The 21,162-nt window shown below is 40.4% G+C and overlaps 1 protein-coding gene across 1 annotated transcript in view; it reads left to right on the top strand.

Moving 5' to 3' along the window:
- Positions 1-20,501, top strand: part of rnf13 (ring finger protein 13) — a 50,207-nt gene extending 29,706 nt beyond the window's left edge. Inside the window, exons 5-10 of the mRNA XM_074668878.1 lie at positions 7,418-7,505; positions 9,921-10,011; positions 10,674-10,779; positions 10,872-10,965; positions 18,892-18,972; positions 19,180-20,501. Of these exons, the coding sequence (XP_074524979.1) occupies positions 7,418-7,505; positions 9,921-10,011; positions 10,674-10,779; positions 10,872-10,965; positions 18,892-18,972; positions 19,180-19,556 (837 nt within the window). The 3' untranslated portion in view covers positions 19,557-20,501. The remainder of the gene's footprint in view (positions 1-7,417; positions 7,506-9,920; positions 10,012-10,673; positions 10,780-10,871; positions 10,966-18,891; positions 18,973-19,179) is intronic.
- The last annotated feature ends 661 nt before the right edge of the window (positions 20,502-21,162 follow it).

Here is a 21,162-nt window from a genome sequence, read left to right as displayed (position 1 = left end):
CTTGTGAGGTAGATTTAAGGAAGTAAAGAATTAACTGAAAGTGTTGATTTCTTTTTTTTTCAAAACTGTTAATTTTTGCGACATGGAAACAGCATTACGCCCAGAAAAATTACAAACAAGGCAATACAATACAAATCAATCACATGGATAATAAGAAAAGAAGCAGTGCAAATTGCAAATTATATCAGAAAATACTAGAAATAATACAATTGAATATATATTTTTGAATTAATGATAAATTGAATTTATCAAGAAGTAAATATGGGAAAAAAATAAATAATAAAAATGATATAATAGAGAAAAAAAACAAACAAAACAAACAAAAAAGGGGGGGTTAAAATAGTAATTGAAATAAAATTAATGTTATTGGTCAGTCTGCTGCCTTCAACATCACTTCCAAATTTATCATTATAGGTTACCACTTAATTAAGGATCTTAGAAAAGTCGACTTCTTTTGGATGCTCAAAGAAAGGGTCCCTCAGGGAGCCTCTTACTAACAGTCTAACCCTCTCCAGCTTTGCAAAGTGAAAATCATCCTTTACCTACAACATATAGGAAGGAGGTGTGGGAGATTTCCACCTAAGCAATAATAGGCGTCTGGCTAGAAGAGTAGTAAAGGAAACAACAAAGGTTGTTTCTCCCAAAGTAAGATCTACTGTTTGTGGAGTTACACCAAACAGTGCCGTCATAGACCAGAACATATGACCATTGTTGGCCAGTGCAGTGTTGATTTCTAACCAGACATTTCACCCTGTTAGCCACTGCAAACCCAAATTTTGTGTGATGGCCGCCGTTGCAGTAGTTTCCAAAATGTGGAAGACACAAACCAGTGTGCATGCAAATACCACACACATGTCAAACACTGTTGTGTTTTATTGTTCCTACATTCAACAATAAGGAAATGACATTTTGCTTACCAAACAAATCAAGCAACACTGCATGCTAGATGTTGTCTACTCATGCAAAGTCCATGCCGGCTTGAGTTCTGCTTACGTTTGTATACATCCTATTCAAGGCAAGATGACTTTGTAAAAAGAAAAAAAAAAACACTGTAAGAAACACAGGTCAGTTTGATTTTAACAGGATCAGAGATCAACTGGAGGCAGGATTATTGTACAAATTTTTAAAAAAGCAACATTTTGATTTTGCAGATCTTCTTTAGGCATTGTCAAGTTAACTCCACAAAACAAGACAAGAAATATAAAGACATGTTGCTTGACTTGCTTGTACAATGTGCAGATTCTTTTTGGATTTTTTCCTCTGCATTAGTTACAACAAAATACAAAATAGCTGCCATTATTAAAACTTTTTAAAGCTGTTAAAGTCTCATTCGGAAGTGTTTGGGGAGTTATCAAAACAAACTGACATTGTGCGTCATACTTGCACTGAAACACTCAGGACATTGAAATGATGAACCATATAAAAAAATTACATTTCAAATCTCAGCAGATGGAGAGGACTTAATGAATTTAATATAAAAACAAGTTAAAAATGACGATCCAGAAGCTGTCCAAAGATTCAGTGAGTCTGTCACTTATTCTGTTCTGACAAAGGAGAATGCAGAAATATTAACATTTAAAAATATCAAAATCCAAAACACATCATTTTTTCATTTTTTTTATTCTCAAGAAGCACACACATTCATCCCGACACAGCTTTTTGTGTGTGAGTGTGTGTCACTTCTCCAGACAGTGTGCCTGCAGACGCACACAGCAGCCATTGATACCTCCACACAATACACCCTCACAAGCAAACACATGGGATCACAATGCTGCTGCTGCCATACACGCTGCTGCACGTATGCCTGTGCATAAAATTAAAATGACAGGAGACAGACAAAAGACGGCGCTGTTCTGAATTAGCATCCACAGGGCACAATACACACACACTTCCACACACACGCACGGTTCAACCCTCACAGGTCTAAATAGATCAACAGAGTACAATGCTCATGTAAAAGAGGCGTGACCCGAGCTGCAGGGCCAGCATGCTGCTCTCACAAACACTCATTACTGGAGAGGTTAGTGCAGTTATCAAACAGAATCAGAGTGTGGCTCACACTCAGCGTATTTCTGTCCTGTACTTCCACACATCAGCGTCTCATTTTTTGCTTTGGGTCAAGTGTGAAACTATCACAGGGGAGTTTTGCACATGCTCTAAGAAATAATTAACAGCAGTATTTCCCATGTGGCTCTGAGTACGGAGGTTTAATTGAAGAGAGTCCCCCATCCGTCTGCTTTGATAAGGCTCTGATAGTTTTCTGCTGAGGATTTCTGATACTTTTCTTCTCTGATACTGAAAGTGAAGAATACAGTTATTGTTGTTTGTCATTGTTGGTGCTTAATAATATACCTGAAACATATTGATTATTTTGTAGGGATGTCCTGATCACGTTTTTTTGCTCCCGATCTGATTCCGATTTTTGTTTTATTTTGAGTATCTGCTGATCCTGATATTTCCCGATCCGATCTTTCAGCAATGCATTAAGAAAAAGGAAAAGAAAAAAACTCCTACAAGTTCTTTGAGTTTTTTTTTATTTTATTTAAATGAAGGTATCATTCTAGCCAACATGGATATAGCTTTTTTTCCACTTAGTGCAGCATTGGATCAACAAAATAGAAATAAAGCTTCTCAGTGGTGCACCACAAGATAACCTTGTATGTGTGTGACAATAAGGTTGCAATTTCTTGTTTGCAATTTCGTAGTACTTGTTTTAATGACAAATAAAGTTCTGTTCTAAAATGAATGATGATGTGCTATTATACACATTTTAATTAAAAATGAACTAAGGCCCCAGGCTTTTTCCGATTCCCTCTCCCCCGATCTCCAAATCGTTAAAAAATGCCTCGATCAGCCCCGATTCTGATCACGTGATCGGATCGGGACATCCCTATTATTTTGTATTGGTGATCCGTCTAATCAGGAGGCAACCTCCAGTCTTAAGATATGATGTCAGTGCAGAAGAGCTAGAAACTGCAGTTCATTGAGTGTCCCCTCGAGGCTGACTGCAGAGGAACCAGAAACGATGTTCACAACCAATCAAAAAGCTGATATTTGCAGCAAAAATAAACATGATTACAGTGCTGTTAAAAAAATCTCTATTGGCGTACACTGTAGTTGTGGGTGGTTTTTTTTATAACTCCTTATTTCTGTAGATATGAAACTCATGAGTTTTGCTTACTTAACTGACAGGTGGGAATGGATCAACTGTTAGTGAGGAGGCTCAAGGCCCACCCCAGCACCACCTCTTTACCTCATCCTAACTTAAATAAGGCCAGGTTCAGTCAGCTTTTCCAATCAATGAATTACTTCTTCAAACTTCAAACTTTAAACATCATACATTTCTACATTTCTCAGAATAGGTGACATTTGTCTTTTTCTTGTGCATAATCTTGAAGGATAATAGTAGGGATGCACGTTCCGTTACCATAGTATGTGACTTAAAAAGCTAGATCTGGTCGTGGCAGCAAAGAACGGATGCACTGGGTAGAACCATCAGGCTCATTTATTTAGCTCAAGTTAGAAAATCCTGAAGTCACCAAAAACATCACTCTTTCATTATTACTCTCATCCTCCATGTTTATTAATTGAAAATGTTAAATTCTTTTATCCTATCATATCAGTATCTACTTGTACCAAAGCTAAGTTACCTGTATCAGAACTTAAAAGTTGGACTAATACACCCTTGGATTAAAGGAATAGAAATGTAGAAACGAAGTGTTTTTTAAATCTGATAAGACTGATTCTAAATAAATGATAAACTGTTTGCAGTTTTGTGTCAGTTTGAAAATCTTGGTTTTAAAAACAGGGATTTTTTTTCATGTGAACAGCCAGAAAACAAGGATGAGGTAACAACATAATTACTGATTGCTTTGGACATTAAAATGACCTCTCATTCTCAGACTTGACAGCATAAATACTGTGAGAATGAATGATAGACTGCAACAAAATGGTAATTCGATGTGACTATCAGCTCTCTGATTTCAAAACACTAAGGAAACACTGTTCCCTACACTCATCAGAAGTTTCCTTTTGTTCCAAGGTCAAAGTTTTGTGGCTTTTTTTTTTCATTTGGTGTTGAGTCACAGCTTTGTCCTCCATACTCCAAACGAGCAAACATCTAAACAATTGGACAGGATTTTTTGGAGGGGGACTTTGGGAAACATTGAATTGTCAATATATAGTACCTACTCTCATTAATAAATTGGAAATATTGTCGTTGGTTCCAGAGGATCATTCCCTTTGATTTCATTACCTTCAGGGGAGATTTGATTGACATTTACTTGATCCTCATGCAAATACGCTTCCTCCTGCAAATTCAAAGGAAACATTCACAATCCGGGGTTCATGATGAGTCATTTCAGGATTATATTGTCACATCCTTTTTCCTCCACCACATCTGCAGTGAGCAATAAACCACAACAATGCCTACACAGGATACTGCAGCTTCTATAGTGTGTCAGAAGCACAAAAACAGCCTCACAGATGGATGGTGCCTGCATCAGGTTTCCCTCATGCCATGATGCAGCACTCTTGGCCTCCTCCTCCTTTGCTGCTGGACAGATTTACTGTAAATTTATTCTTAGTTTGGATACAATATTTAAGTAAGTTGGTGTAGCTTTGAGAGCAAATGAAAATTGTTTACAGTAACTGTAGCTGACTCCAGAAGTCCCTAAAGACAGCTTTGCATATCATAAAACAACAGAATACGACACATTTTAAAGCGTGTGTTTGGATGCTGACCTTTTGTTGAAGGTTTTTCTAATTCAACTTGAAACACCTAAAATCTGGTTTACTTTATCAGCCGCATGAACATTGAATAATATTCATTTATATGCATAGGGCTTGTTAAACGTGTTTATTTCTGATGCAGCTTGTTCTATCATTATCTTTACATAACCACAATTATATTTACGACTAAAGGTTCTTCCAAAATGGATTTGCAACCTCTTGTGTTATGTAATGTTTCATTTTAATTTCTGCTCTTCCAGTGGAGGGTAAACACTTCTTTGCACTGCACGCCAGACAACTGTTTGACAATGTTTATGTACAATAATTAAGCCTCATCACAGACCTTTACTCAGCAGCAGCCTGCCGGGTGTTGTGTGTTTGAATATATAGGTGGTGACAGTTATAAAAAGGAACAAGTTGCCTTTTTGAAGATAACAGTCACACACACTCACAGTCACACACACACAGTAAACAGGTCACACGGCAGTGAGAGCTGTAGCATCTGTTTTTATGCAGCAGTGAGAGGCTTCACGTTTCTCTGAGGAGGTGGGGGAACATGTCCATGATTAATGTGAGCGTTAACACGGTGGCATGTTTGGACAAGACTTTATACACATTAAACACAAACACACTCACACACACACACAAGCATGCTGTGATTACACCTCAGGGCAGCATGGAATAGCGAGGAGTGTCACAGCCAGTGTTTGTTATTAAAAGATGACACACTGAGAAGAGAAGAATGCATTTCCTAAACAGCATGGCTTTGAATTGTAAGTTACCTCAATTTGTCATACAGAAATGGGGGTCTGACTTGTCTGTGCTTCTTTTTAAGCCCAAATGGCAGTTTTTTCATTCACTGCAAGGACATGGAAGTAATCTCAGTGATTGGGTTCTAACGAGGTGCTTAAAGCCTATGATATAGCCATATTGTAAATGTTAACTCAACCTTACCTGCAATAAGTGGTGGGCTATCTTCTTTTCAAGACTCTTTCTAACAAGGGCAGAAAACCTCAACAGACTATAGATGAGAAAATGTGATGCAAAAAGCCCGAACAACTTCACCGACTCCCCCCAAAGAAATAAATAAAAACATAAAAAAATTAAAAAAAAAAACATGTGAGATCATAAAACATCTTCAAAGGAGCAACATGTTTCGAATTGAGACTAGAGAAGTGAAGTCCTGCTGACCTGCATGCCTGCACTGTTGACTCAACAGAAAAAAAAAGATGTGGACAAAAATATGTTTAAAATAGGTGTTTTAACACAGGCTCTTATGGGGGTTCTTGTCTTTTGGAGCCAGTCTCAAGTGGACACTTGAGGAACTGCAGTTTTAGGACTTCAGCATTATTGTTAACACTAGAGGTTGTAGCTTCAATTTTTTTCTGATACAACAATTGTTGCATTTCCGAATTTCTGTGGCATCAAATCAAATTAAAGCTACGGCAACGTTAGACTGGTCCTCGGGGCTCCTGCCGGTCCCCCCTGTTGGTCTTTCATTCCATGCGTCTCAATGAGACAAACATTTTGGTGTTGGTTTCATCTCTCTATGACATTCCTACTGGCTGCTAGGGCCATTTTGGTGTATCTAGGTGGCGCTAAAGAGCATATTATGGGATGTCAGGGGGTTAAGTTTGGTATCATATTGATTTTTTGGCGATCCCAAGGTGTGTGCCAATTTTGGTGAGTTTTTGAGCAGGTTTCGGGGATCAAATTAGAGCTCAAAGACTGGACAGAACAAAAAAGCAACTCAGCAGGACGAGGACCCTAATTAAAAAAACAACTAAAAGATTTGTGTTTTTGTTTTTGCTTTTTTTAAATTTAGGGTGTTGCTCTCTACCCATAGCTGAAACTTGTTTTGAGGGAGCACGTCTGACCTGAACCTTTACTGTCTTAAGCAAATAGCCTTCTGTCAGGATCTAAACTTGTTACTTTTTTAAGCTGTGCTGACAGTAAAGTTAATTATCTTTTTTTTTGATTCAGCAAAACCAACATGCAGACATTCAGCATTTACCAAAAGCTTCCCATAATCACCTTGAACCTTTAGCCCACTCTCTGACTTCACTTCAGCATCTTTGTTCCTCCTGTTTCCTCTCCTATGATCAAACACTTCCTGTTTTGGATCTTCATTTACAGCCAAGCAGTCAGTGTTGATTATAAAAGGACATGAGGTTGAGCTGTGAAAATGTATACCTTCATTGTTTCAATCACCTTCTAGGAAGTATGAAATTAACTTGCGACCATGAAGTCAGGTTTTCAGTTTGCAAATAATAAAAAAAATTCCATCAGCAGAAGAAATTATCCTTAAAACTACGAGCCCTGAGTAATTGATTGAGTTATTTTTTACTTTTTGGTATTGAACACTTATTCTCTTTCAGATTTTGTACAGGCTTTATGGGACTGCTAACTTTTTTATACAGTGTATTAATGATATTTCAGGCAAGTTTCCTTCCCATGCTGTCTCAGAAGTTACTTAAACTCAATAAGTTTTCAGTTTGAGGAGAACAGACTGTGAAGAAAATACTCTCCCTCATAATCACAAACTGTTTCAATATTTGATGCAGCTGAGGCTGCTGTGACAGATATTAAGACAGATGTATTATCTGATTTTCCTACCACCTTAAATGAGGACATGTAATAATCAGCAGGTGTTTGATCCATGTGATGATCAGTTGTCTTCTTGCAGGTCCTCAATGCGCAGAAAGCCGGATACAAGGCAGCCATTGTTCACAATGTGGACTCCGATGACTTAATCAGCATGGGATCCAATGACCGTGAGTTACTCCTCCTCCTCCTATTCCTCCTTTCCTCTCTGTACATCAGCACATTAGTGTTTTGCATTTCACACAGCTGCATACTCACAGGTGAAGCCTGGGGGAAAGCTGGGTAATTTTATCACCTGAAGGCTATTTCCAGTCTCAGGATGGTTTAGGAAGGCTGTGATGCCCTGCAGCAGTGACGCACTATTTACTTATGAACACATGTCCCTGCATTGACCTTCCTCTGTGATATCGAGATGTCTGAGGTTTCCCTCACTTTTTTCTCACCGCCTGTTTTTACTTGAGGCAGTGTAGTTCAGTCATAAATAATCCAGAGGTATTTTTACCCTAGTTATTGTTTCATTGAGGAATAAATCCCCAATAGTTTTGGTTTCTGTGCCTGATAGTGGTAACTATCAGTATGTTTTATCAAATGGTCAAACAGTGCCACTCTTTTCTTTGTGTCAGATTTTAAGAGAAACGTTTCCTGGTATTTCTGAAACAGAAATTATAATAAAACATCTCTTTATGGCTCTACCTTACTCGCTAATTTCAAAGGTAGTGTCATGAAATAAATACAGAATTTAATATTAAAATCACTTGATGTGAATTAATGAAATAAATTTACTATTCTTAAGCATAAACCCACCCAGAAGTTAAGATGTACCATAGTTTTACTGTAAACATGAAATCTGCTTCCGTCAAGAATTATTTAAACTTTTCAAACAAACTTTTTTATGAACTACACAAAGTAAAAACTGATCTAAGAATTTTAGTCCGTGTTACTTACTTATCGTCAAACCTGGTTAACTAAGGTTGGACACATAAAATCACAGTAGCTCACAGCCTCAGAAGTTGCTGGTGTTTCAATGTGAAGTGTGACCGTGTCAGCCAACACTTCACTTCACTTCACTCTGAGCATGTTTGTATTGTTTACCAGCACACTCTGTGGTCCTGTACTGAGCCATGCTGAATGTTTACTGCTGACTTTTGATTTTTTTCTTGGTGGACTCTTTGAAATTTCCATTCCAACAAGTTTCAATTTAGTCCCTTTAGAACATGCCTGTTTGGTATGGTGTATTAATAAAGTTGACAGACTTCTCCCCAGCTGATTTTTCCCTATCTGATTATCACTGCACTGTCATTAGTTCCACAGTGTTTAATTGAAAGAGTAAACCAATAATCAACTTACAAACTCTCAACCACTGCTCACTGCTCTTGCCATTAAACTGTCATGATTAAAGGATATTGTTTTACTTTTCAAAGTTCTGTTGGACTGGGAGACTTTTAAATGGTTTTATCTTCCTGTGATTTACAAATCAGAGTTTGTTTGTGTGGCACAGTTGGCCCTTTTGACGCCCAATTTACAGAGGTTAGGGATGCAAAATATAGAGGTATCAATCTTGACATTTGCCAATGTTGGTCATCTTTTTAACATATCGGCATCGGTCCATGTGTGAAAGTGGGCCAATATTTACTAGGGGTGCACCGATCACAATTTTCTGGCCGATCACCAATTTAAAAAGCCTGACCTGCTGATACCAATTTGGGCCGATATTGATTTTAATTTTTTATTTTTATAAGTGACAGAATATACCTTCAATGTTCCATTCTTTTTTATTGAAAATCATTGAACAATACAGTTTAAACAATAAAATCATTATGTTTATACTTAAACAACCAATGAAGTGTCCTGAGTTTTAGGTCTCAGGGCAAAAAGCAACAATGGCTGGCTGTCAGACCTTTCCAGGGAGTATAAAAGATTAGTTTCATATGTAAGGATGGACCGATCACCGATCACCCAAAATTAAGAAAATCTGCACCGATCAATCGGTTGGCCAATCGATCGATTTTAAGGCATCTTGAACGATCTTTCAAGACCCAAATAATATTGTTTTCTATGACCATGTAAACACCAAAACTAACCAAGAAGAGTGGACTCTTTTCTTTATTTCTCTCTCCCTGTTTTTGATCCAAAAAACAGACAAAGCAAACTTTTTTGATCACATTCATCTTGGGCGCTTTGTACTTTGATCTTCTCCATGGTCATCTTTTCTCATTATTGTGCCACTTTTTCTCTCTAAACTGCCTTTACACATTATCTCAGATTATTTTTGTCTTTTTTTTTTTTTTACCAATATTGATATAGGTAAATATCGATTATCGGCCATAACAGTGATATTAATAACGGATATCAGTATCAGCCAAAATTTTCACATTGAGGCATCCCTGACAGAAGTCGTCAAATGGTCACTATTTGGTGCACGTTGTGCCCTACTCTCTACTCGACCTATCCAGTAAAGGGGGAATCAAAAACTCTCCATCTTTTCAGGAAGGTTTATATAAAGTGTTTGAAGGTTAGTCACCTCAGTCAGACAATGATATACGCTTACATGATGTATCAAAAATGCATTTTATTTTCTATTTCAGTGGACGTAATGAAGCAGATAGATATTCCCTCTGTGTTTGTGAGCGAGCTGACTGCCAACTCTCTGAAAGTCGACTACATGTATGACAAGGGGTAAGTTAGAAAACCAACGTGCTTTTCGTGCCCATCAACACTTTGATTTTCACAGTTCCTTCACTGAAACGTTGTGAAGAGCTGGCTGCTTTTTCACACCATCCTGTCCAGCCATTCTCTGCTTTCCAGCTCCTCTTCTTCAATTTGTGAAGCTGATGTTGTAGAATAATGCCTGCAGTGTGCAGGGCTGGATTTCCAGGCTGAGGATCTGTCTTGTGATGTGTTGTCGCTGTTACCGAGGTGGTAATAAAACTCCCTAGCCTGTCAGAGGAGCCCAGAGAGTCAGGGCATTGAAACACCATTTCTACACTTGAAATCAGCTGATCTCTGTGTGTCAGTATGTGTGTGTGTGTGTGTGTGTGTTCCTTGTCAGATACAGTCAAATACATAAGAGCGACTCCTGAGACTTAGCTGAGGAGTGAGCTCCAAACATGGTATTGACTGAGTGTTTTTTCTCCTGTGTGGACGAATCTGGTTGTGAAGAATTTGCCTCGCAGAGATTTGTCTGCAGTATGTGACCAAATATAAACAACACTGAAATGATTTTCTACAATTTTGCAGTCAAAACAAAACGCAGCCATAATACAGCTTCAGCAAAGGTCAGGTTCAGTGTGTTTGTTTTACCTGGAAACAGCTGACAATCACTGTGCTTGTTTTTCCAGGGGACATGTGGTCCTCATGCCAGACTTCAGCCTGCCTCTGGAATACTACCTGATCCCCTTTCTCATCATTGTGGGAATCTGCCTCATCCTCATCGTTGTTTTTATGGTAGGTTGAATGTAAACCACTTTTGTTTTCACCTTGAAGTGCAAAGTTCCTGATTTTAAAGGATTGATATGTTCTTACTCGTCTTTTCTTAGATCACCAAATTTGTCCAGGATCGACACAGGGCTCGGAGAAGCCGCCTGCGCAAAGATCAGCTGAAAAAACTCCCCATCCACAAGTACAAGAAAGGTATGTAAGCAACTGTAAATATCTCGTTACACATGGTGCACATTACATTTACAGCATGTAAACAGCATGTACACAGTAATCACTGGTTGGACTGTAAATGCACGCCTGTGTGTCGAGTTCTTCAGAAAGCTACAGAGGCTGGACTTCATGCTTAATAATGGTAAAAAACAAACTAGGAATACATAATCTCTGCATTATCAGGGTGGTGGTTAAGCCTCTCTGAAACAACAAATCTAAAATTATCTCTGTCAGCTTTAATCTGACTCTAACCTTTGACCTCAGTGTCAGTGTCAGAGTCAGTAGAGATGTTATTTACTTCCCCATGGAGCTGCTCTTTTCTCACATGACTTCCCCGAAGAGAAAGAGATGTCATCGATGCCTTAAGACACATCATTCCTCCCTGGAGCTCTGCACCTTGGAGCTAATCGGATTAATATGGACTTGATTTTTTTTTTCCACAAAGCCCACCACGGCAGATTAGAGCTCCTCACTGTTCAGACTGGACACATGACTGATGGGTTGGAATGCAGTTTTGGTCATGCAGGAGGCCTGATGTGGGTTGGAAATTGAGTGTGTTTTGATCTTTATAACTGGGAAATCTTGACACATCCAGTATGTGCTGGTTTCTTGTAGAGGCAGCAGAAAAGATTTGTGAGATGTGGGGTGCTCTCTATTGCCTTTCTTTTTATCTGTAGAAAAGTCAGACCCACTGTAGTTTTGTTTGGTGATGCAGATCCTCTTTGTGCAAAGCTTTTGTGCGTTTTGTCTGTGTGCTTAGAGGTTTTCGTGCCGTCTGTGTTTCCTCCGGCAGCTGCGTCCTGCAGACTGGAAAACCCTCGCCTGACTACAATCAGCTGTGCAGGGGAACACCAGGAGAGCTTTGGTAACTACGGGTGGTGCATAATAAGTAGCCCCCTTGCAAAGCTGCTAATTGAGGGGGTTATGAGTCGAGCCGGGCAGTAACGGATGCACGTGCAGCACAGCAGCCAAAAGCAGCATGTGTTGCTCAGATAGCTGCTTTTTGTCTCGTCAGGCTCTGTGGTTAGCATGGCTGTGTGTGTGCAGGGCCCGCTCTGACTCAGGGTTTCCACCAGCCGTCCTTGGCCCCTGCTGCAGGGAGTTCAGATGTCCAGGAAAAGGCCTCCTGTGCAGCATCTGTGATCCTGTCAGCTGAGTCAGAGTGTGCTATGGCACAGGGAGGGGACACCAAATCTGTACCTAATCACCTTTTAAGCCCTACTCTCCAGAGTAACAGTAGCGTGTCGAACAGCAGAGTGCCCTGATTTGAGCATGGGAGGATGATAGTAGGAGAGGTGAGCTGATGGGGTTTGTTTTAGATGGTTTATGCCAGAACAAAGCACAACTTAAAAAAAGTAGGCTTCTGTTAGCTGTTATTAATTCACTTTAATACATAAGAAACTGAGATGGAAAAACAGGGAACTTTGTCACTTAAAGGGGCTGTGAGGAGTGATCTTGAAAAAGTCTCCATTCTAGATATACGCCTGATTGTAATCTGCACTTTGAAATGAGATAATCAGCGCCAATATTACAGGTTATTTTAAATGCTTCTTATCCTCCCGATCGGGTCGAGCAGGACCAGATTGATTTATGGCACGTCTAGGTCTCTATGACAACACCACGCTGGCTGACGAAACTCAGAAGTGAGAAGAGAGAACTTTGTTTTTCTTCGCTGAAAATAATTTCTGTGATTCATTTTATAGTGATGGTGGACACTTGAGCCTAACTGTCAGACAGAAAAAAGGACAGAAGAGCATTAGAAAGCTAAACAGGAGAGTGACAGTGCACAAGCTAAAGGCTAGCACAGGGACTAAACTGTTCGTGATAATGTCCATTCCAACCCACATGCAGCAGTTATTCTGCAGTGGTCTGTTCAAACTTGAGAGTCTATCAGTAAAATGAAGAGTGAGGTTATGTTAGCTTTGCTTGGTAGATGACTGGCAGGACATAGCTAACCAGGATTCAATATTATTACACATTACGGGCATGTTTCGGCTGTCAGCTGTGCTAGATATAGACAGCTACTAAACTACATACAAACTGACAGTGTTTACTTGTTGTCACGTTAACCTACAGGAGCACCGGGCTGATGATAGTGCTACATGTAGCCAGCTACAACAACGTTTGCTTGTTGACACATATCAAACCGTCTCACTACATAACTGGACTGATAAATACCTTACCTCAGCGCATTGTATCGGATCAAGAGTTGTCTTGAACAAAAAAAAAATGTTTCCATCCGATCTCCTTTCAATTCCAAAACAAACACACACCTCACCCAAAGTCATTATGACAGTGTGCACGAGAGCCCAGGCCAGAAGTTAAAATAGATCCTCCTCATAGCATTGTTAGTAAGGGGAGATGCACTGATGTAATATTTCAAGGATGTCAACACTAGGGATGGGTACCTTTCACATTTGAACGATACATTACCAAGTTTAGGTACTTTTTTGTGTTTATGTGGTAAAAGATATCAATTTGTTTAATAATGAAATATTAAAATTCCTCAATATGTAACCTTGCAATGCTGTGTGCGTCCCCAGCATGGAAAATCACCTACTCTTCCACTCCCTCACAGTCGCAAGGATGCATTTAGGTACCTTAATATGTTACCTTTCGATTTTACATTAATCGATTCCCGGTACGTTTGACAGAATTCAGTTGGTACCTATAAAAGTACTTAATTCGATACCCATCCCTAGTCAACACTCTTGAGGAGTACTGATACAAATATGGAAAAGTAATTTAAACCAAAGTAAGAGACAGACTTTGAATCCTGTAAAGCAACATCCTTGGTGATTAAGTGCCTCTGTTCAACAGTGCATACACTGTTGAACAGAGGCACGTAATGTCCCCTAAAAAAGTTGAGCAACCAGCTTTGACTGACAATGGTATGCTATTGTTTTGTTTAACAAACTACAACTTTTTGAAAGAAGTGATCTTATACTAGGGATGCACTGATACCGATCCTGGTATCGGTGTATCAGTGCCCCTCAAAGCTGGATCGGTATCGGTGGGAAAGGGGCCGATCCATGGTGCTGATCCAGGCAAACAGCTCCATGCCTTTTTTCACTGGCGCTCTTGGCTACTTGATTTCAAATGTAACCTTTGATGCACTTTTTTTGCTGCATTACCAGTCTACAGGGAATAAAAGTTTACATTTGAAAAGATTTGTACATTCTGAAGCATTGTTTTTACCAAAATAGTGCTAAACATTTGAATATTCTATAGTTAAAATAAATATTTACTTCAGTTTTCCCATCTACTTATTTTTTGCCTTTTACCCAAAACATTACCAGTCTTATCCCACAGCAGGGCATGCAGGTTATTATTTAACACCGTTATCGGATCAGTATCGGTATGGACTGATACCCAAAGTCCAGGCATTGGTATCGGAACCAGAAAAGTTGGATCGGTTCATCCGTGCAGACCATGCCATTACATATTGCACTAAGGTTGTTGCAACGCTATTTAATAAATGGCTGGAAATTGAGAAAGTATTGTTTGTTTTATGTTTTACTATATTGCCTACTGTATCAGTATGGATCAGGTATCGGCACAATTTGATTTTAATAGATGGGATCGGAATGTAAAAAAGTGTATCAGCCCATCTCTGTCTTATACACAGTCATGTAGCCTGATTAAAGCTAAATGCTAAGGCTTCATTAGCCACTGTAACATTGATTCAGCCGACCTGTGATGTAAGTGTCAAGTTCTGATGACCAAGAAGAATTAGCAGAGACAAAAAAGAGGATGTGGTACTTCATTATGGGTCCAAAACTGTATTTGACCACAGTATGTACTTGGTGAAACACTTCTGTGAGATTTTGCAAAATCTGTCCTCACTTTTCAAACATAAATGAGTCACCTTGTGAAAGAAAAACACAGACCACCACAGCCTTTGTTTATTTCATACTGTTTTATTGTGATACATGAGGCATGAGCTGTAGCATTTCTCTGAAACAGCTTAGTGCCACACAAGTCACTGTGACGCTCAATTCTCACTGCTGCTCCAATTCCCATCCTGAACTTTTTTTGGCAGCATGCCTGAACTCTGGGTTCAGTGTGTTTGTGCGTGTGTGTGCAGCAGAGAGTGGGAAGGATGCCTAATGGCGCCCTTGGCCTCGGCTGCAGCAGATAATGCTGAGCTCTGACTCTTGGGGCTTTGAACAGAAGCAGTCATCATGGACAGGAGCAGGAACACTGAAATGGTGCATTAAGCGCTGTTTCTCAAGCTGGAATTTGAAATATTCCACAAATCAAAGAGAGATTACAAATGCAACACTTAATTCATTTTTCCTGGACAACTGGAGATGTTTTTCAGCTACAGCGTCGCCTGCTGCTGTGCTAACCGGACACGTTTGTGCTGAGAAGTGCATCTGCCCACCATCCTGCTTCTTCTGCTTCTCCTGTAGACGAGCTGAGACTGACAGAATCAGATCTTTGTTCGTTTTCTCTGTGGACCCTTCATTTACACCTGCGCATTATGCACGTTGCAGACCCCTTGCTGTCAGGTCTTGTTCCGATCTGAGTCTGAGGTGTGGATGTTGACATAAGAAAACACTGACGAGCATGTATAGAAACGGGTGTTGGCAGGCTGAAATGAATGCGAGCTCACACAAAAGCAGTCTGTATGAATAGTGCACAATGCCTTAATGAAAATCATTCTACCCGTGTAATTGGCACACAATGCCCGTCTGCAGCAGTGAGCAACATACGATCTGTGTTAATGTACACACTTATGTAATAGCAGCTGCCACAGACGTCAGAGAACAGCACCATTAGCCTGGCTGCGCTCTGTTTTTATTGCACAGCCTTGCGTCATCCTTACTGAAGCTGCTGGGCTGATGTTTGACAGCAAATTGGGGCCCTCTGGATGGCGAGTTTCAGACATATTGACACACATGCTTAAACAGTGGCGTGTGAACTGGTTGTGGAAACGAGGGGGATTGTTTTCAACTTTAACTCAAACAGCAAGAGGCTGGACTTTTCCTCTGACCTCTGATCTCCAGTCTGATCCCTCCCTGAGCATGATGAGTCACTCTGCTCTTCTGTGAGGCTTAGGCGAGGTTGAAAACACACACACACACACATGCTCACTAAAGAGAGCAGCTGCAGTGTCTCAGCCCTGTGTGTGTGTAAGGCATGTTGATGTCAGGACAGAGGAGCCCTCTCTGTCTCTCAGTTCACTGGCCTCAGTGCCAGATGCCCACGTCTGGTTGGCTCAAGCTGTGTCGAATTGTGTTGTAGCTTTTCTTTCTTTCTTTTTTTTTATTACTTGGTTTTTCTGCCACCCTCTCTCATACGCCTGCTCACCGCACACATTCAGCAATTATCTGGAGTTCAGTAGGACAGCGAGGATCCGCTGAGAGCAGAAAAAGCTGTCAGGACTCGCTGATTAATGAAAAATACGGAGAAGAGGTGCTGCAGTGGCTCACGAGGCCTTCTAAGATGTGCCACTGGCCCCAAAACGTAAAAGTAAAGGGATTCCCAGCAGCTGAATAGTGTACACACTCTTCCATCTCACTGTCCTGGAAAAAAGTTTAACCATTTGTCTTAAAAGCCCACTGTAGACTGTGAAAAGGAAACAAATTCTGCAAGGTTTTTTTCTCACATTTCTTCAGACTTTACATCTTTTTGATAATGTTTTATTAAAAAGATGATCTCATTAGTGTCTCAAAGCCAACTTCCTCTTACAAATCTAAATAATGCTCATTCAGATCAAATCTAGAGATAAGCTGATCCAACAGGTTTTGAAAGAGTTTGCACCTCTGGATGCTGGCAAAGCAAAGACTAATTAAAGAAAAAATCAACAAGCTATGTTATCACTAATGTCCACTCTGCATTCTGTTGTAATATCAAAATATTAGTCATGTTCTGAAATCTATGGCATAAGCCAGAACTGTTGTTTTCTAGGAGTTAGTGGAAAAAATTCCATCAGTTACTGCGTCAGATCATCGTGTCCGGTGGTTCACAGGCTCCCCAAACCTTCTATCCAAGATCAGAGACCCCCTGCTGTGGGAAGACACGAACAGGCCAGTCCAAAACAGACAAAAACTGATATCCCTCAGGGGATCTCAACCCCTACTTTGAAAACCACTGTATTGGACTGTAATATGTGTGGAATAATGGATGTTATTTTTAGAGTGACTTAAAAAAGTAGTGTTTTCATCCAATGCAAAATCTCAACCTGACCTGCTCTTAATTTTCTACATTGGTTTCACATGTTGGAAAGGAAAATTATTACGAGCCTTTGTTGTTTCATGGCTGCAGAGCCATAGCTGAAACTTGCCTACACGCCTCAGTTATAGGTACAAATTGTATCAAGATCCTCACACTGAAGAGCTCCAGAGAAACACAGTGTGCACCTCCTCCACAGCCCTGCAGCACTCCATGCTTCTGTTTACACTTGTAGACACTTGAACTGTACCTGTGTTTCTTCTTGGCCACTCTCAGCAGGTCACGGTATTGACATTTACATTGAGCTCTGGTCAAGGTGTGTAAAATGAAGAGCAGGTCACGTCCACAGGAGGCTCTGACTAGCAGTGGAAATGACTGCATCAGATAGAAATGATGCTCTGCTGCAGGATGGTGGTTTTTCATAGTCTGCAGGGTCCGAACACTACAGGGCATTCGAGTCCACTTTTCTGTCTTTAAAGCTCACTAAGAACGTTCATATGTTGAAAAACAAGAACAGCACTGACTTCTGTTGAATTATGTCACTGAAAGAAAAAGTAGCACACCCTCTAAGCAGTTCAATCAGAGTTCACTGTGTAAATTAGCCCTATGGGCCCAGTGTTTTCTTCCCAAAGCAAACCAAGAAGCAGGTTCTGCAGAAAAAAAGATGATAGAAAAATCAATTCTTTCAGGAATTACAGGTTTGTTTTGATACATTTTTGACAATATATAGCTCTTTTTTTAAGTCTCCAGAGCCAGGTTCATAGAGCCAATGAACATTTATATTCAGAATAGCTCAGTAAGTGCCACAGCTGAGCATTGCCTGAGTATAAAATGAAGCTGTGTCCGCACTGTTTCTTCTTGTCACCATTGCGGTCATTTGAGAAATTGGGAAAGAAGATGCAAGCAAAGAAAAAAAAGAGAAAGATATGTGTAAGGATGAACCTGAGAGAGATGTTTAGAAGAGGAAAAAAACAGAACTGTGAAGAGGAAGCAGGAGTTGAACACAAGACCAAGTTGCTGATGGTAAGAGAGAGAAGGAAGAGGAGGGGGGGCAGGTCGGTGTGACTCCCCATCCTTATACGGTCACATGCAGCCCTGGCATGGACACAGAGCTCAGTCGGGGAAAACATGCTCATTTAGAGCTTACATAAACACACCGGCCCGCAGCCCCGCTCCCTCTTCCCCTCCAGCCTGGGCAGGGAAGAGGAAGGGAAGAAAAAGGAGAGGAACGCTGTGGAATCTGAAAGGGAGTGAGCTGATGCATTCCTGAGCTTTTACAGAGCTGAGAGTCTTGCGCCTCCTGTAAGACGAGGATATGGGCCGCAAATGTCTGCAGGCTGAGGATCAGATGGGACCTATCAGAGTCAGAGACAGAAAGTTAAAGAAAGTGGACTCATCAGGCAGCTGAAGTTCCCTTTGGCCTGATTGGTCATGGATCCAGTTGACGTCAATGGTCCTCAGGAAACATAAAAACAACCAATTCATCTTTGTGAGCTTAAAATAACCTGGACTGACGGTCATGCCCGAGAACACAGTGCAGTGTCAGGAGTCTCATTAGTGTCTTTACTTACAAACAGTGGTCGTTAAAGGGCTGTTTAAAAGTTGTCAGAAGATGAAAACGTCTTTCACCAGGATCTGATAAAAAATCACTGACCAATAAGATGTTAGTCTAACTGATAACTATTAAAGCTAAATCTGAATCGCCTCCTCTTTGTCTTTTTGACCCAGGGGACAGCTATGATGTATGCGCCATCTGCCTGGATGAGTATGAAGAAGGTGACAAGCTCAGAGTCCTGCCATGTTCCCACGGTGAGTGTAACTATTTATGCTCCACATGTGACTCATTAACCTTGCTCATGACTCTAGAAGCTCAAAGTAACCTTTTGTGGAGAAAGTTGAAGATCCACACAGATGGAATTATGGAGATTTGATCATTTCACAAGCATGTTTGCAAGCAGCGTTGAAAGAATCATAATTTCTGGTCCTTCTAATACTGCATTCTGCTTTCGTCCTCAGCCTACCACAGCAAGTGCGTGGATCCCTGGTTGACCAAAACGAAGAAGACATGCCCCGTCTGCAAGCAGAAAGTGGTCCCCTCTCAGGGCGACTCTGACTCCGATTCAGAGGAAGGGGACAGCGGCCCCGAGGAGAACGAGGAGGTGTCAGAAAGCACCCCTCTCCTCCGCTCTCTGGCCTCCACTAGCGCACACTCCTTCGGCACCATGTCGGCTGCGTCACGCTCAGACCCCGAGCAGGAGTCCTCTGAGTACGAGGATGAAGAGCTTGACAGCAGCGACAGTGAGGAAGAGGTCACCGTGGAGACCGTGGTGGTGCAGATGCAGCAGCCGTGCTCTGAAGGCCAGGACCAGGAGGAAGACCTGATCCAAGCCTGACACAGTGATGGTCTGCCTGTTGGGTCGATGAACCCAGCCCTCCTCTCGCAAACGTCACAGCTGCAGAGACTTTTGTTGGGGGTCTCCACTTCATTGTCTGATTTTTTTGTCACTGCTTAAAGACACTGTAACATATCCTGCATCAAGTTTTATTTTTAACATGATTACGGACAAAACGCTGATGACAGAAAGTCATGAGCTGATACAGTAGACTGTTTTACTGTATTATGATCTACACACATGATCACTCATGACGCACAGTGCTCAGTAAATACTCTGTATATATATAAAAAAACAAATATAACACAATAACTTTCATCTTTATCTTTGATTATTTCCTACTGTGTACATTCAGATGATGCAGTTTCTTCATTGTACATACAGCTACACTGACACACCTGGAATCGCTATGCTGCATCTGGTTTTGTACAACTGCATAAAGCAAGTATAGAAACATTTTAAGCAACAGTAACGTTTTTCCGCCAATTTATATTTAGCCTGATGTTCAAAGGAGCCTAGGTGCTTCTGTCTTCTGTGCCACAAAAAAAAAGATTCAGACGACAAACTGACGCTGAAACAGTTTGTCAGACATTCATGGCTTTGAATGTAATTCTCTGTGTGTTGGACAATGTTGATTAATAATGCCAGTTAATGAAGTAAGGAGAAGACACAGGTGGAAATAGTGTCCACGCTGCCTGTGGGCTGCCGCTGACCTGTCACCTCATCTAACAGCTGTGGATTGATAGGCCTCGTTATAACATTTGACTGAACTTATGTACTTTGAATGCGGTTTATAATAACCCCTAAGTTTGTTTTTCACAACATGACTTCCTTTTTTGTTCTTGAAACCTCTTGCCTTTTTTCAGTTGATGTATTTTGTCTTGTTAGTGTTTTTCCAAATCATGTACGTACTCGTATTCACCTCAATAAAATGGAAATTACACTCAACAAGGAAAGTCGATCGTTGATGAACTTCCTCACTGTGGTGTCTCATAAGAAATGGGTGACATACATTACGACACGTTGCACTTACTTCCTCATTGAGGGTTGTAGCAAAAAAAAAAGTGCTGAGGCTGCAAAAAATAGTTCACTGTGGGTTCATTTCACATCATTTCATGTCCAGCATGTCTCACATCTTGATCCATGTTGTCATATTTCTTAGAGCAAAATTTACTTAAGTTTTGCTCATTAGTGTTTTTCTCCACATTGTATGGTTGGAGTTTTTTTGCACCTTCTTTCAGCCAATAAAATAAAATCTTAGACATTCTGGGCAGTGGTTGGCTTCAAAACCTGCTCCAAGTAGTCTAAGTAAATATATCAAATATATAAATATATCATAAAGTTCTGGTTCAGACAAAGAGTCAAGTGTCAAGGTGAGTTTTGATGCTGTGATGAAGCTTTTAGTGAAGTATTTTTTTTATAATAGTAGCACATCTGATAAAAAAAAAATCTGATAAAAAAGAAAAACTATTTTCCGTGGAGAAAGTCTTGTCCAAAACTTTAAAGGGGACATGTCATGCTTGCTTCTCCTTTTCACTATGCCAGACTAGGATGCCTGTAAAGCATTGCTGCCCTCAGTACAAGTCATTTAGTTCCTTCATTGCCC

Source organism: Halichoeres trimaculatus, unplaced genomic scaffold, assembly GCF_033239565.1.
Source record: "Halichoeres trimaculatus isolate MK-OKI-2021-1 unplaced genomic scaffold, fHalTri1.1 fHalTri1_scaffold_4, whole genome shotgun sequence".
NCBI lineage: Eukaryota > Metazoa > Chordata > Actinopteri > Labriformes > Labridae > Halichoeres > Halichoeres trimaculatus.
Note: the sequence above shows the minus strand (reverse complement) of the source record. Positions and strands in the feature narration are given on the sequence as shown.